The following is a 9,943-nucleotide window of genomic DNA, read 5'->3' on the forward strand; positions in this document are numbered from 1 at the left end:
ATTCCCCCTTGTCCAGTCACTAGGTGTCCTTGTAAAAAGTACCTCTCCAGCTTCCTTATCAGTCCCTTTAGGCACTGGAATTGCTTTAAGGTCTCCCTGGAGCCTGCTCTTCTCCAGGCTGAACATCCAGAGCTCTCTCTGTCAGGAAACAAGTGAACTCATGGCAGCTCACACAGCAAAGGCTGTGCCACACATCCTCCCTGTCCTGCCAGCAGCTGGACTGGCCACCAGTGTGGGGCTGCCTGCGCTTCCCAGCCAGCGCTGGCAGGGTACCAGGGACCACATCCTGGCTCAGCAATACGTGCCTACAGCCCGGCTGCTTCCCAAGGCATCCCCACCTCCCTCCCCCCACTGCTTGTCTTCTCCCTTACACAGCCTTTTCCTTTTTGTAAAATAAAATAAATTAAGAAACCAAAGCAAACTTGGAAGTGCAAGAGGAATAAAGAAATAACCAAGCCAAAGCAGAAGCCCGTAACTGCCACTCATTCCACATCATCCCAATAAGCCCTTGGCTGCCCCCACTTCCCACATCAGAGCTCCTGGGGGCAAAAATAATTGGCATATACTAATTATAGGCATGAAGACAAAGGTGTTGCTGGGTGGCCACACAGCCTCAGCCCATGGGTCTCACAGCTTGCAGTGACAGGAGAAACCTCCCATGGCAAACCTCAGCCATCCATCCCAAAGGGCAGTGAGATGCATCTTCCAGAAATGCCTCAGAAGGCCAAGAAAACATTAGCCAGATTTGCAGCCACCCTTTGGCATCTTTGCATCATTGGTATCTTCCTTCCCACGGGACAGTGGCTGGGAGGAGTTGATCCTACAAAGAAGCCACTGAACATGCATGCCAGCACAGACCACCTGCACCATCACCCTACTGAGGTCCTGGGTCACCCCCAAGGCTGGGAGTGCCCTAACACTAGGGCTCCTGGCTGAAAACCACGGCTGTGCACCAGCATAGGAACGGGCCTCTGTTGACAAAAACCTCACTGGGTGTTCAGCAGCAGAAAATGAACTTTCTTTTTTCATTTCAGGATGTGAAAGGAGGTAACTGTTGGACCACAGGTTCCCCGCTCCTAGAGTGATGGGGCACTGCACTAGCAGCAAGCTCTCAGCAGATTGAACCAACACCTTTTGAGGAGGTGGGGAGAGGCGAAGGCTGCGATCCCGCTCCCTGCATCCCACATGCCATCAGCCACAAAAGTGCACAGCAGCAATGGAACCCTCCCCTGCCACCCATGGGATTGTGCCTGCAGCGTGTGCCTGGTCAAGAAGCCACATTGGCATCACTGAGGAGCACCTCCAGGTCAGGCTGGCAAAGCACCTGGGGACTGAAATGCTGCTAAGGAGGCTGGCAGTTTCCATTTGTGTCCTCCCTGCCAGCATTATGGTCCCCCACTGGTGCTGTGCCTGCCACAGTCCCCAGGGAGCCTTGCCCAGCCCTTTAGCAGAAACCAGACCAAATTGTTAGTTTGGTTGGGTTCTCATTAGTTTGGTTTGTTTGTTTTTTCCCCAGGCAGGGCATGTACAAACTGGCATCATTTGCTCCTCATCTCCCTCCTTCAGTGGGCACATTCACCTCTCAGGGACCCGGAGGTGCAAGTGGGGATGGGAGTCCCCGCATATAATCTCCTGTTGCCAAGTGGGCGAGTTATGGTGTTGCTGTGCCATTTGCAGCAGCTCCTCAGTGGAGGCTCAGGAGATCAGCTGCAGGCTTGGGCATCTGCTCCCTCGAAATGAACCAGAGGCACAGTTTAACTGGGCTATTTGCCCATTTACCAAGACTCGCTGCAGTCAGTGGAAGCAAGGGCAGATCTGCTATAATAAAAAGCCTTTTCTAACACTATCTCTTAACGCTGCAGGCAACAAGTATCATCTTCTAAGAGGAAAATCTGTTTGTCCAGGATTACATGCCACAGAAAATTATTCTAGAGCTGCAGAGGAGAGACTTTCCCAACTGAAGCTACCAGCCCCATGGGATATGCGGTCACAGGCCCTGGCCTGACACAGTCCCAATGGGCTATGCAGCAGTGCCGGGGGACACACGGGAACCATCTGTGGATGGCCAGATCCAGACACTGGCAGACTCTGAAGTAGCTGTCCTGTGCCCCATTCTTTCCCTAGGAAAGAATGAAAAGTAATCACAGTATCAAGGGTGAACCTCCTGAGGTCCTGCAGGTTTCCGAGCTGTGTTGTGACTAATATTGCGACAAGAGCCATCAGCGATTTATGCAGCTGGTGCTGAGCTGGCATTAAATACCATGCTCAATCCCTGGCTGCAGCCAGGCACCCTCACTGCTGATGTAAATGGGAGTGAAAAGCTATGCCGGTTGTCATAGCAAAGAGTAAGGACCCCCACAAAGCCCCAGTGCGACCACAGGACAAGGGCACCGCCACTGGCATCGCTGAGATACCGGTGCCACCTACCACCAGGCAGGAATGAACCACCCATCAAGGCTGCTGTCTGACCCCTGCGCCAGGCGATGCCACCCCACACATGAACTTCACAGCTCTCCTGTGGAAACCACCCATGACCTGCACACCCCACATAGCAGCTTCCCATCATTCCAGCTGGTGTTGAAATTATTCCAGAAAATGATCCATTATTTAGATGTGATATTCTGCAAATGGCCTGGTCTCCAAAATGTCTCTGTCCGTAACTGGTGGCACCAAACCAGCTCCCACAGCTGCAGCACCAGGAGATTTGCGGGTCTCTCTTCTGTAATGAAATTGTGGCAAGGTGATGCAGAGAATAGGTACACAGCTCAGACACTGCAGCTTCGTCACTGCTGGCTCCTGCAGCAGCCAGCTTGGAGGTGGCTGCATGCCCGTTAGAGCCAGGGGAGTGATAAGCTCTCCTATGTAGAGAAAGCTGGGGCAGATTTGGGCTGGTGTGGACAGGAGTTAGTTGTTGTTCTCTGTTGTGCCCCAAGGGCAGAGCCCAACACTGGCAAATGGCAAACCCGTGCATGAGCACTGCCAGGCACCACAGCCAAACTCCACCGAAGAGGCCCTGTGTTTATGGGAGCAATGCCAACATATGCTCTCCCCAGGGGGGCAGGGACAGGACAAAAAGCCAACAGTGACGAAGAGGACTTGTGAGGTGGCAAGAAGGACTTTGCATCCTGTTTTCCATGAGGATGCACCTGCTCCTGATTAAGAGTGGGGACACCCATGCCATGGAAGCCACTGGCCCTACAGGCACTCCCCAGTCACTGTGGAGCTGCAGGAGGATCCCAACTCCCTTCCCAAAAGCCCATTTCCTGCCCCCGCCCCCGCCCCCCCCCCCCCCCAAAAAAAAAGCAGCAGTTTCATCTGTTGGTTGCAGGGACAAGATGCAGAGGCAGCAGCCATCTGACCTCCCCCCCCCCCCCCCCCCGTTTAATGGTGGTTTCCTCTTCACAGACGCAGCAGCAGTGGTTGGGTTTTACAACCCGCCTCGCAGCAGGTGCAGGCGGTGACAGGGAGATGGTGTAGCGGGTGATGGGACACAGCTCTCCCTGGAAGGTCCCTCTCACCCCATGACATTCACAACTTGAGCACTACAGGCATGAAGCTGAGGGCACGGAGAAGCCTCCAGCAGCTGCGTGTGGGGAAGAGAAAAGCACAACTTCCTCCCTTTTTTCTCCTGAAAAGGAAGTGCTGAAATTCCACACCCACAGATAAAACACAATTATTTCACCAGCACCAAACCTGCGGGTAATGCTGTTCCCCCTGATCATACTGGGCCCCAAGGAGGGCAGCATGCTCCCTAGGGGGACACCATTCCTTTTGGGCTCTGGCACATCATCCCCACCACCACTGGGATTCCACCCCAGCTCCAAGCTGAGCAGCTCTACTCTCTCCTCCTGGGGGCCTGGGGTCAGCAAAAGAGGCTGCCCTGCAGGAAAATGCCACCAGAAAACAGCACTGTTCTCACACTGTCCTTACAGTGCACCTCTGGACAACTCTGTTGAACTACAGTTTCCACTGGGGAAGCCATGCTGGTGTAAACACACCAGTAAATATCTTCCTGCAGGCCACTGGTTAATTAAGACATTCTTTTCATAACAAGTTAACAAATAATGCATGCGGTTACGACAAATTGCACTCTTGCTTTGCCATGCATTCACTAATCATCACTGCTGTGCTTTGCAAGCCAGGACAGTGTTTTATGAAGTGCAAACTTTACAAGAACTGGAGATAACAGGAGCTCAAGCTCAGGGCGAGTCCAGAAAGCACCGGGGTGCCTGCGAACAAAGCTCCCCAAACACCAGCAGCCAAGGTTTTGAGAAAACCCAGCAGATTTAGCTTCAATACTCAGGTCTCTGCAGTAGGGACCACTCATGCTTTACACAGCAACAATAAGGAACTGTAACAGGCCGTTTACAATCCATGTTGAGCAGCACCTTTGTCACAGCAGACCTGCTTTCCCAGTGCTTTGGGATGGCGCCAGCAGCCACAGCCGCTTCCACTACAGAGCAGAAGTGAGGTTTCTTTTGAAATTAAATCTCAAAGCCATGACTGCACAGGAGGCAGCTTGGTGAGGAACAGCAGCAACAACAAACCCGCTCACCAGAATCGTTTGAAGGTGTCAAACTTTTAACACTGCAAATTCTTATACCAGAAAAGCACACATGAGACCAAAAGGCAGAGCAATCTTGCACACAGACCATCTGCATGTTGTATCTGTGCAGTGTCCACCACCAGGACAGCCCCAGCGAGACTCCCAGGACATCTGCAACGCTAGCACGACACAGAAACCACCATCCAACCCATCTGAAGTGCAAAAGGTTTATTGAGTGGCTGTGTGAGTGAGCCTGCTCAGTTTTCTCCTTGCAGAGACTTTGGAGCGGTGTCCTCAGATCCGCTCTGTGAGCACTTGGCAAGCCATCCGCTGCTCCAACAAGCAGAGGTAACCAGAACACACGCCCAGTGCTGCTCTGAGTTCTGTTTCTGCCTTCCTCGGCCCGCAGACATGAGCGGCTCACATCTGTCCTCCTGGAAGGCGCTGTCAGTGGTCTCGTCTAATAAGCCCACTTCTTCTGGTGTCTCACACCAAGTCCACCATCAAGAAGCCGTTTTTAGTAGATGAGTCACAAACCACACTGGAAACAGTCTCTTTGTGGTGTTATTCTACACCCTCCTCTCCAGATCTCTACCAGCTGCCAGAGGAGAGATACTGTGGTCAAAGATCTCATGATGGAATATTCTATGACGAGATGTTAAAAAAAAAAAAAAAAAAAAAAAAAGGATTTTTAAGCAGCCCATTTTTGTTAAAGCACTGGACTCACACGTTGTATCAGCATAACAAGCGAAGTATTTTCTTCATGCATAACTGCTTCATCAATTAACCAAAACCAGATCTAACCAACACTGACAGATGCCAAGTACCACCTCTAGAGACTGGTTTTGGGGAGACGCTCTACAGCAGAGCACACTGCACTAAAAGCAGCAGTAGGCATATTTTTATTACTTCAGTGCCTCCAAACTCCAGTTTTGAGATTCCAACTCACTACAGCGTTGAAGCAAAGAAGAAAGTCAGTGCACAGCTCAAAGATGGTCCTTCTGAAGACAGAGGCTGGCACCTGGCAGAACACTGGGTTTCAGAACAAAGGAGCCCCTTTGTCCCAGCACAGTTCTGGTCTGCTGTTTCACAGGGTCCCTAATGGTATTTCACAGTCAGTTTAGAGCTTCACCCCTGGAACGCTTACACTACGCCAAGTAAACAGCAGCTCTGCGGATTCCTGACAGCATTCGCTGCGCCAGTTAAGTAAACCTACCATTTGCTTCCTGTGGATATTCATGATGTGAATGTCTTCGCTGCGATACTCCTCATCGTGCTTATCCAGGGGAATTTTTTCCAGCTCAAAGTCCAACTGAAGCAGCTGGTTATCAGAGAACACACAAACCAATTGAGATGACACTGACTGCCCTTTTGAACTAAGCACGTTCAGTTAAAGAAGTCCAATACACCTGCACAAGGGCAAGAAGCCTTCAGAGGCTGGAACCACTATGCTCAGACCGTTCCACTGAAGGCCTCCACAAAAGTGCAAGCTATTTTCCCACGGTGCAGCACATTTACTCTTGTTTAATTATTCCAGCACCAATTCAAAGCTACAGACACATTGCAACATTTAAGAAAAATCTAAAAGCTCATGATAAAATATTCTACTTCCTCCAGTCTGCAAAGTGCTAAGCCAAACCACAGCACCTGCCTCTGCCAACATTCTCAACTGGAGGGGAGGGAGAGAAAAAAGGCTGAAAAACCCGAGTGTCAACTCTGCAGTGTGCTCAGATTAACTTGCCTGAACCCTGGCAAGCTAAGGAATGAAATAAATTACAAGAAAGCAACCATCATCCCGAAACAACTACACCTATTGAGTTTATTGTGGGAGTGGCACCTCCTCAGAGCTGATCTCAATTATAGCAACCCTCCTCACAGTCAGGTCCCACGAATTTGAGGCATGGCTGATTATCAAAGAGGTGCTGTTAGTAACACATGCAAATCACCCTGGAATTCTTGCCCTTCCCCTTTTTTTGTAGTAGTATTATTACTATGTACAATCCATTGCTCCTGCACAAGGGCTGCTTTTCTGCAGACTTCACAGGTGCAGAATTAAATCCTGCACTGACCATCATCCCCACAGCTGTAGAAGGGATTCAGCTGTTACTTACCTGCACAGAAGATACAGCTGGACCACTGAATTATATCACTTATTAATGTTCTCTCAGGAGGAGAAAATCTCTTACAGAGCAGCTATACTGCCTAGCAGAGTCCTGAGCTCCTGAGCAACTCTGGAACACTTTACCTGTATTTTTCCCTCTGCTTTCAATGGAAAATGCCAAAAGAAAACAAATTTTCACCAGACTAATTTTTAATGCTCCCACTAACCCCTGGTAACATCAAGACAACCACAGGTATTGCCTCAAGTATGGTGGCCCTTTTGCAGATGTGGAAGGTCTCATGAGCTAGACACACTTTTAACAAGCTGTGCAAGTCCAGCTGCCTGGATCAAAAACATCAATACAGTTAAGATTAGTAAGGCAAGAGGGGTTAGCGCTATCTTTTAAGGGAAGGAAAGCTCAGTAAGTATCTAGAAAGTTTCTACTGGTAAATTGGAGAATAACTTCAAAAGTCACCATCTGAATTTCCTACCCCATCTCAAGAAAAACGAGTCTCTCCCACTACAAACTCTACTTTGTGCAGTCAACCTGAATCTGTGTATGTAGCAACTGCCACTGATGTTCAGCTTATCTAATACAAAGACCTCCTGTGTCCCAGCTATCTCCCTAACGTTCAAAAAGCACATGTTAAAAACACTTACCTCAAAGTATTTTCTCTCAATTTCAGGATTCTTTCCCATAGTCCTCTGTTCGTAACAGCACAAGATGCACGTATCGGGGCCAGTAAGATCTTTCAGTGTCTTCAGTAATGGTTCTAATGACTGCCCAAGAGAGGTTAAGTATTTCACACTTAGATTTCAAGTTCATTTTACTGTCTCTAACTAGAGAAAATCTTCACCCAAGAGAGAACTTTCCAGCTTTGCTTTTCAGGGACTTATTTTTAGTCCTTTAACTGGGACAAAAAGAACATGGGGGCAAGCTGAAAAGCAGAGGAGAAAGGGAGGCTGCACAGGAGTTTCGCAGACTGACCAAGAGAACTGAACTAGCATCAAAGCCAAAACCATCCCACACTGCTGAGTGGGTATTTCCTCGAGGCACACAACAATACCCATTTCTTTGCGTGCTTCAATATAGGAAATTTTCTCAACTGTTCTTGAAACGTGGCTCAGATCCAGACCACTGCGTTACAGGACCAACATGCAGGGAGCCAGCAGTAACACCACTGAAAGGGCACTGGGACATGGTGGTCTTTAGGTCTTCTCCCTTTTCTTGCAACTTCTGTTAGCTCTCTATGCACATCCTATAGAGCTCCAGCTGAGCAGACTACAATAACCGCTTAGCTGGAGCATGATTTCTCCTTTTGCCTTCCCAAGGGAAGCATAAGGAGAACCCAAACAGTGCAGACACAGCACTTTTCAGCTTAATTTACCAATAAACAGCTCATAACTATCAGTCACAATGTTTTCCTTACCACTTCATTCCCAGTGCTAAAAAAAAAAGGGGGGAGGCGGGAAGGCGCAAATATTGTTTTCTTTTTTTTTTTAAGCAAAGTCTCCAGGTGAATTTCCAATGACTTTGAATCTCTTAAAAACGCCTTTTCCAGCCATGTTCTATGTATTCCTCTAACCATGGGGATCAAGATGCAAGCACTATAGTGATTTGAACACTTCTCAGCCTGAACCTATGCCCTTCCCAAGGAAGTTTTGTATAGGGGCTTTGCAAACTCCTCATTTACCTCCTCATAGTAAATGCAATCAGCCATTAGTATATAATCAGGGGGAGGCTGAAATTCTGTTACATCTTCACCCCTGAAAAGTAGAGAGAAAACAAAAAGGTGAAAACAAGCTTCAGAAATGATGCAACGCACGATACTACAGGACTGAACATGAACTTTACTACTATGTTCTTATACCCAGCTCCCCTTTTACAGCAGTGTTTCCAATATATCTGGCAATTTAACAAAGCAGGAGCAGGCACGCTGTTAAAGCTGAACAGAAACGTTAAAAGGATCATACAAACCATTTCAGTACCTTGGCTCGGACTGACCCTGTGACCAGATGTTTGTTGTTCTCTATATTAACCATCAACAGCTCCTGCAGCTCCTCAAGGTCGGTAACTGTCACATTCGCCCTGTTAACACACACACGCACACGGTTACGCCCCGGGCCCCTCACCACAGCGCGCACACACACAGGATAACGCTGGTTTTGCAAGAATTCATACGTTTCACGTAGGTAACGCTATCAAGAGGGCTACGAGGCGGGCAAACAGGAGGGACCTGCCCCTTCCCGGCAGCCAGCGCTGTCCCTGCCTGGACCGCGCGCAGGCCGGCCGCGGACCGGAGCGGAGCGGCCGTAGCCGCTCGTAGCTCCCGGCTGGCTCCGCTCACCCCAACGTCGCTGCCATGATGCCAACGGCGCCGGTGCCGGCGCCCAGCTCGAGGACGTGGCGGCGGGCGAGGGGGCAGGCACCGGTCTCCAGGAACTTGGCGAGCACCAGCGCGGCGTCCCACACGACGCAGCCCACGCCGCCCGCCGCCCGCTGCTCCAGCCGCAGCGCCGGCCCGCCCCGCCGCTCCAGCTCCCGCACGAAGCCCGCCATGGCCGCGGCTTTGAGGCGGCGCGGACCCGCCTCCCGGGGCCGTCCCGCGCGCGCCGCTCCCGCCGTAGCCGCGGCGCGAGGAAATGGCGGCTCCTCCTCACAGCCCTGGTGTCCCGGTGCCTGCGAGGGGCTCTGCGCTGCGCAGCCGCTGCCCCTCCGCACGTACGGGCAGCTGCGCCTTCAGGTAGCACGGGTCCCTATAGTTTACATGGCACACGTGCAAACCGCTGCCCTCCGTCCCCGCCGTCCTGTAAGCTGTTAACTACATGAAAGCATACCCTGCACTACCCGTGTCTGACAGAAGAACGTAGTTCTACTGTTCACTTGCCACGCAGTCAGGCTTCCCTCAGAGGTGAGAAACCGCCGTTTGGAAACGGCGTGCAGGAGCTCGCCTGGCCGCCAGTCAGACCCTCCCGATCCAGCCCATCAGACGAGAAGCTGACACGGGCAGCCTGGTCTCGTGGAAGGTGTCCCTACCGTGGCAGGGTTGGAAGTGGATGAGCTTTAAGCTCCCTTCCAGCCTGAACCATTCTGTCATTCTATGATTAAACTCCAGCCAGTGGAAAATGCTGTGAAGAAAACTTTCCACGTGTAAACTGGCTGAAAATTAACACCCAGCGGTTCAAAAGCTACTTCACAAGTTGTTACGTGCAGCCTGCAAGCACTGTGAGCATGCAGTCCCACCAGCCAGAGGATTGCCAGAACTCATGGGGGTTGTAGACCCTCATCCAATACT

At 50.6% G+C, this 9,943-nt stretch overlaps 1 protein-coding gene across 1 annotated transcript; it reads right to left on the reverse strand.

The window, feature by feature from the left end:
- Positions 1 to 4,759: 4,759 nt before the first annotated feature.
- VCPKMT (valosin containing protein lysine methyltransferase) lies at positions 4,760 to 9,246 on the reverse strand. The gene is made up of 6 exons (XM_061462466.1): positions 8,996 to 9,246; positions 8,626 to 8,736; positions 8,342 to 8,414; positions 7,308 to 7,427; positions 5,763 to 5,867; positions 4,760 to 5,191 (listed from the first exon to the last, which is right to left on the reverse strand). The coding sequence occupies exons 1-6, from the start codon at positions 9,205 to 9,207 to the stop codon at positions 5,177 to 5,179; spliced, it is 636 nt and encodes a 211-aa protein (XP_061318450.1). The 5' UTR covers positions 9,208 to 9,246; the 3' UTR covers positions 4,760 to 5,176.
- Between the last annotated feature and the right edge of the window lie 697 nt (positions 9,247 to 9,943).

This window comes from Pezoporus flaviventris, unplaced genomic scaffold, assembly GCF_033815535.1.
Source record: "Pezoporus flaviventris isolate CSIRO_AGI_PZ_B2104156 unplaced genomic scaffold, CSIRO_AGI_Pfla_v1 ptg000035l, whole genome shotgun sequence".
Lineage (NCBI taxonomy): Eukaryota > Metazoa > Chordata > Aves > Psittaciformes > Psittacidae > Pezoporus > Pezoporus flaviventris.

Excerpts from the sequence above, each read along its gene's own strand:
- VCPKMT (XM_061462466.1), bottom strand. The coding sequence starts at position 9,207 with ATGGCGGGCTTCGTGCGGGAGCTGGAGCGGCGGGGCGGGCCGGCGCTG. Across the intron at positions 8,737-8,995 it reads ATCATGGCAGCGACGTTGGG|GGCGAATGTGACAGTTACCG; the intron begins GTGAGCGGAGCC and ends GTGTGTTAACAG. Across the intron at positions 5,868-7,307 it reads TTGAGAGAAAATACTTTGAG|CTGCTTCAGTTGGACTTTGA; the intron begins GTAAGTGTTTTT and ends TCTGATAACCAG.